This window comes from Artemia sp. Qi Xiang Cuo, chromosome 17 (assembly GCF_049724085.1).
Source record: "Artemia sp. Qi Xiang Cuo chromosome 17, ASM4972408v1, whole genome shotgun sequence".
NCBI classification, from domain to species: domain Eukaryota; kingdom Metazoa; phylum Arthropoda; class Branchiopoda; order Anostraca; family Artemiidae; genus Artemia; species Artemia sp. Qi Xiang Cuo.
The window spans coordinates 51,743,863-51,757,509 of record NC_142810.1 but is presented as its reverse complement, the minus strand read 5'-3'; the positions used below and the strand labels follow the sequence as shown (position 1 = coordinate 51,757,509).

Below are 13,647 nucleotides of genomic sequence, written 5' to 3'. Positions count from 1 at the left end.
GTGCTAGTAGAAGAAATTTGTTACTGTTAAGAAAATACCTATTACTTATAGGAGAAATTTAAGTATGTTAAGTAAAAGTTTATTAGTGCTAAGGAAAACTTGTTACTTTTAACTGATAACTAGTTATCATTTATGAAAAATTGTTACTTTTATGAGAAAATTATTGTTACTGACGGAAGCGTTGATGCTTTTAGAAAAAATATGTTACTGTTAAGAAAATACATATTACATCTAACATAAATTTGAGTGTGTTAAGTAACTAAAATTAAACTAATCTACTGAAAGCTTGTTCTCGGAAGGTCACTATATTTTTATCATTATTATTATTATTACTATTAACCATTTTCAATCAAATAAACGAGAATATTCAAAGAAAAAGAATATCCTATTTGTTTGGGAAGAAAATATTAAAATTAAGAAATATCTGGAAGCCAATCTTTAATGAAAGAATCTTTCTGCTTTCAAACTATTAATATGCAGAAGATGTACAATAAAGAGTGCCAGTGACATACAGCAAAGGATATTAGTACTTTTCGTTTATCCTAGACATCATTGCTAAATGAAACCGACGAGAACATAAAAGCTTTGAAAAACTTTTGCTACTAAAAGTAAACAAAACACATCATCAATCCACATTAAAGTTTTCATTTTATTTAAAGTTTAAACACAATAATAACCGAAAGAAACCAATTTAATATTCTCCATAAATAGATAGACTTTATTATTATTAAACAATTTCAATCAAATAAACGAGAATATTCAAAGAAAAAGAATATCCTATTTGTGTGGGAGGAAAATATTAAAAATTAAGAAAAATCAGGAAGCCAATCTTTAATGAAAGGAAGCTTTCTGGTTTCAAACTATTAATATGCAGAAGATGTACAATAAAAAGTGCCAGTGACATACAGCAACGGATATTAGTACTTATCGTTTATCCTAGACACCATTGCTAAATGAAACCGACGAGAACATAAAAGCTTTGAAAAACTTTTGCCACTAAAAGTAAACAAACACATCTTCACTCTACATAAAAGTTTTCATTTTATTTAAAGTTTAAAAACAATAATAAACAAAAGAAACCGATTTAATATTCACGATAAACAAATAGCCTTTATTATTATAAAAAAATTTCAATCAAATAAACGAGAACATTTGTAGGAGGAAAATATTAAAAATTAAGAAAAATCTGGAAGCCAATCTTTAATGAAAGAAGCTTTCTGCTTTCAAACTATTAATATACAGGAGATGGACAATAAAGAGTTCCAGTGACTATCAGCAACGGATATCAGTAATTTTTGTTTATCCTAGACATCATTGCTAAATGAAACCGACGAGAACATAAAAGCTTTGAAAAACTTTTGCCACTAAAAGTAATCAAGCACATCTTCACTCTACATTAAGGTTTTCATTTTATTTAAAGTTTAAACACAATAATAACCGAAAGAAACCGATTTAATATTCTCCATAAACAGATAGCCTTTATTATTATTAAACAATTTCAATCAAATAAACGAGAATATTCAAAGAAAAAGAATATTCTATTTATGTGGGACGAAAATACTAAAAATTAAGAAAAATCAGGAAGCCAATCTTTAAAGAAAGAAGCTTTCTGCTTTCAAACTATTAATATGCAGAAGATGTACAATAAAAAGTGCCAGTGACTTACAGTAACGGATATTAGTACTTATCGTTTATCCTAGAATTCATTGCTAAATGAAACCGGCGAGAACATAAAAGCTTTGAAAAACTTTTGTTACTAAAACTGAACAAACACATCTTCACTCTACATAAAAGTTTTCATTTTATTTAAAGTTTAAACACAATAATAACCGAAAGAAACCGATTTAATATACTCCATAAGAGATAGCCTTTATTATTATTAAATAATTTCAATCAAATATACGAGAATATTCAAAGAAAAAGAATATTCTATTTGTATGGGAGGAAAATATAAAAAATTAAGAAAAATCAGGAAGCCAATCTTTAATGAAAGAAGTTTTCTGCTTTCAGACTATTAATATACAGAAGATGTACAATAAAGAGTACCAGTGACATACAGTAACATATATTAGTACTTTTCGTTTATCTTAGACCCCTAAAATGTCTCAATCTGTTTCGCCTAAATAATCTTCTAAAATGTCTCAATCTGTTTCGTTCAAATAATCCTCTAAAATGTCTCAATCTGTTTCGCCCAAATAATTCCCTAAAATGTCAATTAATCTCTGTTGGTTCCTTTGCTTCGGTAACTGTGCACTGACACATTTAAAATTTTTAGGAAACCAGTCTCGCGTTAAATATATTCAATGTCATTAATCTTACTGTTTCTCGTTTGAATTTCTGAAAATTATCTAAAGATGTCCTAGTTATACTATAAAGGCTTCGAAATAATAATTCCAGAGTTTATCTCTCATCCTAAAGAAGCCTTTTAGTTTCTTAATTCCCCTCATGATACATTAGAATTCCCCATTAGATTTTCATCATTGGTGATTATGCAAATGTTCCGTTAGTATTTTAGCTCTCTGATTGACCTAGAAAAAGGGCGTGTGGCTGTGACGGCAATTTGTCTCGGATCTTAAGGACACCCTTTACTACTATTTTTTGAAATTTTTGTTCCTTTTGTGTTTCATTTATTTATTGATTTGTGGTATTTTTATGATTGGAAGATTATTTTTATTTATTTCTGCTCATTTTTGGCTTAATGGAGCTTTTTACTTTCTTTGAAAAACTTGTTTTGTGGGAAAAGTTTTTAAAATTAATTTTTGTTTATTTTTTATTGACAGTCTTTTTCATGGAAAAAATAATATTTTATATCTATTAATTCTTCTATTTTCTTTTCTATAAGCAGCCATAGTATGGGTTGTGCTTTAAAAAAAAGAAGAAAAAACAGAACTTGGATTGTCAGTTTAATTGACATATTCTGATTTTAGGCACAACCCTTCAAGTTTTAATATTTTTTTTATTTATGAAAGTAAGAGAAGTAAAAACATTTCAAACGTATTTTGTTTTCAGTAAAGCACAAATTGTGTTCTGGTCTTTGGGAGACATGGGGGTAATCAGCCCTGCTCTTATTAATTTTTGCTCGTTTTGTGTTTGACTCGGCTATTTATTGTAATTTTGGTTCTTATTGAGTTTCATAAATTTATTGATGGTGATTTGTGGTAGGATAACACGATGTCCGCCCTAGGAACCAAAAAGGGTGATAAAAAGCCTTGGATAACAAATGAAATTATTGTATTATGTACTGAGAAACGAAAACACAATAACAGGTCAGACAGAGAGAGCAGGGACAGATATAAGCAGTTGAAGCGTGCTGTAGAAAAAGCCACCCGTAGAGCCCATCGCACCTACATTAAAGACAAATGTGAACAGTGTGAGGCTGATTTTAAGAGAGGCGATTCATACTTTATGTATAAGAGAGTTCGTGAGCTAACAAGCAAGAAAAGCCTCAGTTCTTGTACACTGCTAGATAAAAATGGCTCTCAGATACAAAGCACAGAAGGTATCCGATCGAGATGGATGGAGCATTTCAAAGAAAAGCTTAATCCTGATATCTTTCCAAACTCTGCTGTCCTGGACCTCTTGCCCGTTACTCTCTCAGACCCCAGTCCACCTCCTCTCCGTTCTGAGGTCGAAGATGCCATCCAAGCGCTGAAGACTAACAAGGCCCCTGGCCCGGACGGGATACAGGCAGAACTGCTGAAAGTCCGGTGTGAACCACTTATAGATCTTTTCCACAAGATTGTTTCCAGTGCCTGGCAAAAGAGTCATTTCCCAACTTCTTGGTGCGAAGCCACAATTGTTCCACTACACAAGACGGGGTCAAAGGCGATATGTGATAATTACCGTCCTATTAGCCTAACAAGTCAAACTGCCAAGATCTTCACCCGAATTATACTCCAACGGATCAGAGCCGTGTCATCCTTAGTCATCCAAGAATACCAAGCCGGTTTTCGCCCTGGGAGATCGACCGTTGATCAAATTTTCACTGTTCGCCAAATTTTAGAGGAATATCTGGAATTCGGTCGCGGCCTGTATCAGCTCTTCATCGACTTTAGGCAAGCATTTGACCTTATTTGGAGAAATGGCCTATGGCATATCCTTCTCCATTACGGAATCCCACGAAACCTAGTAGATCTTATCAAGGATATGTACTCAAAATTTGGGAGTCGTGTCATGACTAGTGAAGGTCTCACTGACAGTTTTCAGACTTCCGCAGGTGTCCTTCAAGGATGCCTTTTGTCTCCAGAGCTGTTCAACCTTTTCCTCACAGCAGTCTTATCCCTGGTGGAGACAACTTGTGGCGCACATATAGGGGGTGTTCAGATAGATAAGCTAGCCTACGCCGACGATATCAACGAAATGGCTGAAACACCCGAGGATCTACAAGCCGTTCTTAACGACGTCTTCGAAGCCACTAGTTCTTTTGGAATGATCATAAATGTATCAAAAACAAAGGCTATGTGCTGCTCACGAAAGCCAAAGGATACAGTTAAGCCAGACCTGAAAATTAATGGAGAGAGTATCCAGTGGGTTGACGAGTTCCCTTATCTCGGTAGTCTGATCACCAGCGACAACAGTCCATCAAAAGACATCAAAAGACGTCTCGCCCTCGCGAGTTCCAGTTTCAAGGCCCTTATGCCCATATGGCGAAGCAAGGATTTGTCTCTGCGGCTTAAGACACGACTTTTTGATACCCTGATCATCCCCATCGCAATCTACTCATGTGAAACATGGACACTGAAGGTAAATGACAACCGTCGACTTGCAGCATTTGAAACTAAGTGCCTCCGCCGCATCGGCGGGATCACTTACCTTGATAGAATCTCAAATTTCGAACTTTTCGAGCGCCTTAAAGTACAACAAACAATTCTCATGAAGATCCAGCTCCAGCACCTTCGATGGCTCGGTCACGGACAACGGATGAGTCGGTCCCGTCTCCCAAAAATCACCTTCGAAGGCCAAAGTCACGGTTCTCGTCCTCGTGGTCGTCACCCAAAAAGGTGGAAGGAAAACTTTGCACCTCACCGCCTCTCGGACCTTCTTCGCCTAGCAAAAGACCGTGAAGCATACAGAAGGCACATCCACGCCGTTACGAAGAAAGAGGCCCCAAGACGACCTTCAAGGACGGATGGGACTTAAAGGTAAGGTAAAGGTAAGGGATTTGTGGTAGTTTTACCCTTGAAAGATTGTTTTACTTTACATTTCGTCATTCTTTGCTCAATGGAGCTCTTTAATTTTCTTTGAAAAACTTGTTTTTAGTGGAAAAAGTTTTATAAATTAATTCATGTTCGTTTTTTATTGACATAGTCTTTTTCATGGAAAAAATAAAAATTTTTCAGTGTTTTTCTACAAGAATCCATAGTATGGATTGCTATTTTTATGTTTGAGAAACTTTTTCAACAATTTTTAATCTTGACAAAACCAGTATTTTCTAATTTAATTTTATAGCTTCTGAAATTGACCTGAAAAATAAAATTTAATATCATTCCCAAAAGATTCTATTTATACTCTTTGACAACCTGAATACACTTAAACTCTTTTTATCTATTTAAAGTCCAAGGGCGGAAATAGTAATAGTAGTATCCCCAAAAGTTTCAAATAAATACCTCAGTTGTTCTTGATATATTACTGAGGTGTCTTATTGACAATTATAATGACAATGCCTTTTCACTTATTTTAAAGCAACAATTAGTTTAAAGAATAAAGCATAATGGGCCAATTGCAATTGCACTTTTTGCCATTAGCTTATAGGGGATTTCGCAATATCATAGGCAGCACCACTCTATTATAGCTCGAAATATCATTGAAACTTGTAAAGGAGCTAATTCAAATCAAAATAGATAGTTTTGGTGCCCTTTTTAAGAGTAACAAGAATCGGAGGGCAAGCAGTCCTTCTCCCAAGCCCATTCATTTTCAAAACACATCCAGTCAAAATTACGAGAAAGCCATTTTGTTTAGCACAGTAAAAAGGTCCAGCAACTATATCTTTAGGTATATTAGGTATGTTAATGCTCCACAATTATGCAATTAGACCATTATGCTTTAAGAGTAAAAACTGATTTAAGTTAAATCAAAAGGCATTGTGTTTATGGCTGCCAATAAGACACCTCAGCAATATACCGAGAAAGATTCAGCAATATATCGAGAGTAGGTTGAAACTTTTGGGGATACTACTATTACTATTTCTGTTCATACAATTTAAATAAATAAAAAGAGTGTAAGTGTATCAAGGTTGTCAACGGGTGTAGATAGAATCTTTTGGGAATAATACTAAGTTTTATTTTTCAGGACAACTTCAGAAGCTCTAAAATTAAATTAAACAATACTGTTCGTGTCAGGATTAAAAATTGTTGAAAAAGTTTCTCCAACATAAAAATAGCAACCCATACTATGGATTCTTATAGAAAAAAAACGGAGAAAGTATAAAATAGTATTTTTTCCATGAAAAAGACTAGGTCAATAAAAACGAACAGAAATTAATTTAACAATTTTTTTCCATAAAACAAGTTTTGCAAAGAAAAGTAAAGAGCTCCATTAAGCCAAAAATAAGCAAAAACAAAGCAAAATCTTTCAAGTGTAAGACTACCCCAAATCACTATCAATTAATAAATGAAACTCAAAAGGAACAGAAATTATGATAAATTGCCGAGTCAAACTCAAAACGAGAAAAAATTAACATAAGTAGGGCTGGTAACCCCAGAGCCTTCTCAAGACCAGAACAGAATTTACGCTTTACTGAAAACAAAATACGTTAAAATTATTAAAACTTTAAGGAATAAATATCAGTATATGTCAATTAAACTGACAATCCATGGTCATTTGTTTTTTATTGCTGTTTTTTTTTTGTCAGTAAAGTGCAAATTGTGTCCTGGGCTTGAGAAAAAATAAGAGGTTATCAGCCCTACTCATGATAATTTTTTTTAGTTTCATTTTGAATAGTTTCTCAGCTGTATAAACTCTTTGGAGCTCATTCAAAAATCTTGATGTGGACAAGCATTTCTTACATACATCATATTTGTTACAATCAAGCAAATATGTATGACTACTTTTCACAGGAGGATGATGAAATTGCTAAAAACTGCTAAAGAAACTAAAGACAGGAAAAAAAAGGACATGAATTTGCTAAAAACACGAAAAAACATTTGAAAAAACTAATTCGATGTATTACTAAGTCGTTGTGAGAATAATAGCCTCAAACCAATGAGGATAGAACTAGTGTTACAACAATTTTGATAGACTCCTGTATGCACTTTTTGATGCCTGTGCAAATTGCTAAAATCACAAAAAAATTTCTACATTCATCACATATGAAAGGTTTTTCACCTGTATGCCGTATTTAAGGTGCATTCAAACTGTACTCTTGCGAAAAACGCTTCAAGCATACATAACATGTATTTGGCTACTCATCCGTATGCACTCTTTGGTGCCTGTTCAAACTGCCCAGTTGAGAAAAGTTAATTTTACATAAATCGCATTCAAACGGTTTCTCACGCGTATGAATTCTTTGATGTGTGTTCAAACTTGCAGGCTGAGAAAAGGTCTTGTCACATTCATCACATTTAAACGGTTTTTCACCCGTATGAATTCTTTGATGTGTGTTCAAATTTACAGGTTTAGAAAAGGTCTTGTCACATACATCGCAATTAAACGGTTTCTCACCCGTATGAATTCTTTGATGGGTGTTCAAGTTTGCAGCTTGAGAAAATGTCTTGTCACATACATCGCATTCAAACGGTTTCTCACCGGTGTGCATTCTTTGATGTGTTTTCAAGTGTGAAGGTTGAGAAAAGGTCTTGTCACATACATCGCATTTAAACGGTTTTTCACCGGTATGCATTCTTTGATGTGTGTTCAATTGATCAGGTCGAGAAAAGGTCTTGTCACAAACATAACATTTAAACGGATTCTCACCTGTATGCACTCTTTGGTGCAGGTTAAAATATGAAGAACGAGAAAAGGTTTTGTCGCAAACATTACACTTAAACGGCTTTTCACCCGTATGAATTCTTTGATGGGTTTTCAAATTTGCAGGTTCAGAAAATGTCTTGTCACATACATCGCATTCAAACGGTTTTTCACCGGTATGCATTCTTTGATGTGTTTTCAAGCGTGAAGGTTGTGAAAAGGTCTTGTCACATACATCGCATTTAAACGGTTTCTCACGCGTATACGTTCTTTGATGTGTGTTTAATTGATCAGGTTGAGAAAAGGTCTTGTCACAAACATAACATTTAAACGGATTTTCACCAGTATGCAATCTTTTATGCGTGTTCAAATGTCCTGCAAGAGAAAAGGTCTTGTGACAATCATCACATTTAAACGGTTTCTCCCCTGTATGCACTCTTTGGTGCTCGTTCAAATGCTGCTTTTGAAGAAATATCTTGTCACATACCTCACATTTATATGTTTTTTTCTCTTTATGAGTTCTTTGAGATCTTTCCGATTTTGAATACTTCTTACTTTGCAGGCACCTTTTCAAACCAGTTTCCTGATTTTCGAAGCCTTTTCCTTCAGATTCCGATGCACATGTATTTGAGAAACCGTTCGTAGATGGATTCTTTGAAACAACTAGTGACGTATTTCCCTGTAAGTGTATTCCAGACACGTGTGGAGAAAAGTGACCTAAAATTTAAAAGTCTATAGAGTTAAAATAAAGCAAAAATGAATAAAACAAAAAATCAAAACTTAAAAAACCAAAAACAAAACACATCTTTCAATATGTTTTTAAAAGCCTACGGAGTAAAAAAAATCGAATAAAACAAAATATCAAAAATCAATAAACTGAAAACAAAAAATAAATCTTTCAATATGTTTTAAAAGTCTAAAAAAAAGGTATATGTTTCGATATGTCTTAACAACTAATTTGTCCTAACAACTAATATGTCTAACACAAATACTTATATTAGCATTTAAAATTAGTTATTCTAATGCAATGAAAGAGCGAAAATGAAACCTTAAGTGATCAAAAAGTATACCGTGGTGTAAATCAGCCCATAAGTGAAGGAGAGGAAATATTACAGCAAATATTACGAATTATTGTAACTAAAATAGGAAGAGCTAAGAGAATACAAATCATGTGTTGAAGGTAAATTTTTGGGGTAGCCGCAAAGCTTCGCATTGAAAAAAAAAATGACGAAAGTCACGTTTTCCATAGGTCTTGCACATATCAAATCCAATAGCAATAAGGAAAAGTCAACAAGGGGCAATATGGGTAACTCAACAGCAACTGGGTGGTGTGAAATTGAAAAAAGGATTGTTGGCCAAATTTGTGAGAAAGAATATTTATTTCTGCCCATAGTTGTCATTTCTGTTTATATTTGTACCTAAGTGCCATTTTAAGTGGTTTCTCTTGGTATGTCACTTTACTTACTTAAAACTTGAATTTACAGAATTTTTATTTTCTATTCCCAAGGGACTTATCCTTTATCTGCAAGTTCAATAATAGAAACAGCTGATGTTTGTAAACAAAGCCAAGCTGAATCGATATCCTTCTTCTTCTTCCGAATCTGCAGCCATCAATAGACATAGTTGCCAAATGCTAAATATTAAAACGCCATCGATTACGTTGGCTTGTCCGTTTTTGCGTATTTTTGGTGATAGTTTGTGCAGAAGGGAACAATGTTAAAGAAACAAGAGATCGAGTTGGTACCAGCGGGATTTTAATCCTGTGCTGGGAATAGGTGATTTGAGTATTGTACTTCCCACATTCTGTCTACCTCAAAGGCAATAAGAATTTTCAAATTAGAAAACATGTTGGCTGAGTAAACATACTTTGAAAACATATTGGCATATTTTGACCTTCACACTAGTTGTATATATTCTTGCTTGTAGGCTAGACTAAAAGTTGGTACTGGCTCATTGAAAAACCAAGACGCCCCCCCCCCTTGGATCCGTAAATCGACGCTGGTACATAGCCAAATAAACCCCTACTGACTGACGAATAAACCCCTGCTTCTCAAAAATAACTGATGGCACCATAATAGCCGGACGGTCAGCCTACCAACACAAAAGAGAACGAGTACTATGACTGATCGCCACGAGACAGTTATCATACGCAAGGTACTGCGCCTTGTCAGTACAAGTGAAGAAGGTACAAAAACAAAACAAATTACTGATAATCAAATCTCCCCGACTACAGGAACAGCTGAGACTTGCCAGTCTTCGGCAAAACCCAGGGCTGAGCTTCCGAAAAAGGATCAATCAGTCATTGTACTCGACTCTCCAACTGAGACTCAGAAAAAGGCAGAAAAAAATTACTTTTATTTTAAAAACGGACACTGTAGATGGGGCAACGGGTGCAGGAATTCCCATTCAGCAGCAATACCGTCGATATGTGAATATCACTCCAGCTTAGGTGGTTGTGAAGGTGCCAAATCAGACAAACGCGCAAAACTTTATCCCCGAAATGCAAGAAGTTTGCAACAGGCCGCTGCAATAGGGGACATCGTTGCAATTACTACCACCCACCGTCACAAGTTAAACAAACAGCCAAAGCTAACGTGGATACCATAGGACCAAAAAACTCGACACATCCTCTGAAACATCACTCACTGCAACAACTTCAACGGGAATGTTTTCGAACTCGCACTTTCTATAGGAATGGCTCCTCAGCCACAGACAACGTCCGCCACCAACAAACAGAGATAAACGATGGAGCAATGAGCCAGAATCAACCAGCAGTCAATAGAAAACAAATGGAAGACACAGCTATTGTACAATAAACATAAAAATCAACCACCACTATCCAAACCTCTTCCGTCAAGAACCGACAATCTCCGACTCTTGATACTACAAGAACACTTACCGGCAGGTACCGGGCAAACTTACCATGCCTCCGATCACCATCCTCGAGACGATGGTGTAATTTCTAAAAAGGAAGGTCTAGCAAACTGGAATCCAGAAACTGACCTAAAAAATAAAATAAATGCGCCCACCAAAAAAAAAACATTTTTGACGCAGAATCACTCAAGGTCATGGGCGAGGTAAATGCAATGATTCCCCTCAAACCTGGAAGAAAGAAACATATTTTCAGTTCTTTCCCTAACATGGGGCTCATCAACTCCCAGTCCCTTGGAAATAAGACTCAGGAGCTCAAACACTTCGTACGCCGTGACAAAATCGACATCGAAGCATTTACTAAAACATGGGTGGCCTCTGCAGATTTCGTATAAATCGACGGGTACAACTTCCATCTGCTACCACGGTGTGACACTGGCAGAATTCCAGTCCATCATGGAGGATGCGTCCGTTTTTCTGTGCAAATTTTCCATTAAATCTCGGATTCTGCGAATATCAGTCCCGAGAAAGAGCTTTTTAGAGGTCTAGTGGCTATGGGCTAGGTGTCTTTGGGTGCGTTGTCTACGGAGTCGTTTTTTACCCCTTAAATGGACCGTTCCGTAAAGAGTTACTCTCTTACTGACAAAACTGCACGGACCGGATTCCCTACAAATATCCCCTGCGCTGCAATAATCATCGCCGGATATTTTAATGAAAAAAATTCATCGTGGGTGTATGCGCCGCTATCCCTGAAACAGATAGTCAACTGCCCCACCAGAAAAGAGAAGACTCTCGGTCGTACCTTCACTAACTGAGCCGATTACTTTCGTGAGCCCGAAACTCAGCACCCACTTGGAAGAGGAGACCATCTAATTATTCGCCTGGTGCCAAATGGCTACAAGCCGAAAAATGGATATGAGATTAGAAAATACCGCTCCATCACCAAAGAGGGCGTCATGAATTACAGATAATGCCTCTCCTTGACGAACTGGACTGAGTTTCTAAGACTCGACGGAGCTAACGAGATGACTGAATTTCTTCTGGACTACCTTTTCGAAGGATTTCAACAGTGCTTTCCTGAAAAACAGAAAAAGGTTAAAGCCCTGGATGAAGGACGGGATCAGACAAATAATAAACGAGCGTGACCAACTGTTTGACAATGGGTACCAGAGTGAGGCAAGGAAGTTGCGGAATGTAGTTGTGAACAAATCTCGAGCCGCCCACCGACAGTACGGAGCCAAAGTAGTTGAACAACTTTCGACGACAGATCCCAAGAAATTCCACACTACAGTCAAGAAACTACTCAGTCGTCAATCTCGGAACTCCGAAGTTCTTGATCAAGACGGGAGATCCTTGTCAGCAGACGAAATAAACTCCTACTTCGCCGAAATCTGCTCTAAACATCAACCTCTTCAGCAACTATCCGAATTCAACGGAACACTGAATGGAAATCCCGATAATCACTTCCCTAGCAGTCGAGAAAAAGATTCGCAAGATGGACCAGAATACGGCATCATGTCCCTTAGAAGTCCCCACCAAAATCATTGCCCAGTGTTCGAAGGAACTGTCTGTACCACTTGCTGTAGTTTTCAATCAGTGCCTTGTTGAGGGAACCTTCCCCCAGCAATTTAAGGAGGCGTAGATCATCCCTATCCCAAAGATGCCGAACCCGAGACAAGTTAAAGACCTGCGGCCTATCTCGAAGACTCCAAACTTCTCAAAAATCTTCGAAAATTTTCTATTTGGCTGGTTCTATGACGACATCAAGGAATCGCTTGATTCACGGCAATTTGGATTCCGCCCCAATCACAGCACTATAAACTACCTTGTCATCATGATGGAAGAAATCCTGAGCCACCTTGAAAATCCTGGCTCTTACGTCGATGTTCTTATTTGGGACATGATCAAGGCGTTTGACCTCTTAGACCAGTATATCGTCGTTTCTGGAACAGCTGAAATGAAAACTCGACAATTTCTTGTTAGACAGATACCCAGTTTTCTGAGCGACAGGATGCAATGCGTCGAACTTAAAAATACGCAGACAACAAAGACGTCAAAGTTCCTCGGATGTTTTCGTAGCATCCTGCCAGAGTTTCAGTTAGCTCCTGAAAATCAGCGCCCCAACCGGGGGTCAAACGGGAGAAGAAAAATTTAAGTTCCCCCGGCTAATTTCCGTATGCGATCTGATCGTTCTTTTGTGCAATAATTTTGTAAACATTATAATTACATGCCAAAGTTAATAACGACTCGTATTTTTTGACATGCCAGACCTATTCTTTTTGATACTTTGGTATAATAATAAACTTGGCTGATTAATTAACAGGAATAAATACTTTAAGGCCAGAATATATGATTACCTAGAATTATGTATACAAAAGAGATCTTACTGTATAAAAAAGGGCGGTTATCTTTTGACGAATGCAAACAGGTTTAGAAGGCTGTCCTTAACTGGAGAAAGCAAAATTTGAATAGCAGGGTTTCAAGTTATCACCTGATTTTAGAAGACAAAATGACAAAAAAGGTAAAAAGCAGACACATAAGAAGAACTTTGTTTCACTCTCAGCAATAGCCTTTATGATCACGTTGAGGAAGAAAAAAACCAATTAAAGAAAAAACGCGAGGGCAATTGATAGGACACTGACAAGAAAGAATACGCTTATTTAGGGTAAATTATTTGATAATTTATAGATTATACAATATTTATGATTGGCGAAACAGGATTAGTCATTGGGAAAGAGAAAAATGATCTAACCTGGTTGTGTCATAAAAGAGTAATGGTCTAAATGTGAAATTTCTGTGGATGCTGAGGGGTATTTCGAACTAAATCGAAAACCACTATGTGCACCCTGAGGAGGAGTAAAATTTGAAAAA

At 36.4% G+C, this 13,647-nt stretch overlaps 1 protein-coding gene across 1 annotated transcript; it reads right to left on the bottom strand.

Moving 5' to 3' along the window:
* Nucleotides 1-6,033: 6,033 nt before the first annotated feature.
* LOC148942311 (uncharacterized) lies at nt 6,034-9,516 on the bottom strand. Its single transcript, XM_089103286.1, has 2 exons — nt 9,450-9,516; nt 6,034-8,622 (listed from the first exon to the last, which is right to left on the bottom strand). The coding sequence occupies exons 1-2, from the start codon at nt 9,514-9,516 to the stop codon at nt 7,400-7,402; spliced, it is 1,290 nt and encodes a 429-aa protein (XP_088959412.1). The 3' UTR covers nt 6,034-7,399.
* Between the last annotated feature and the right edge of the window lie 4,131 nt (nt 9,517-13,647).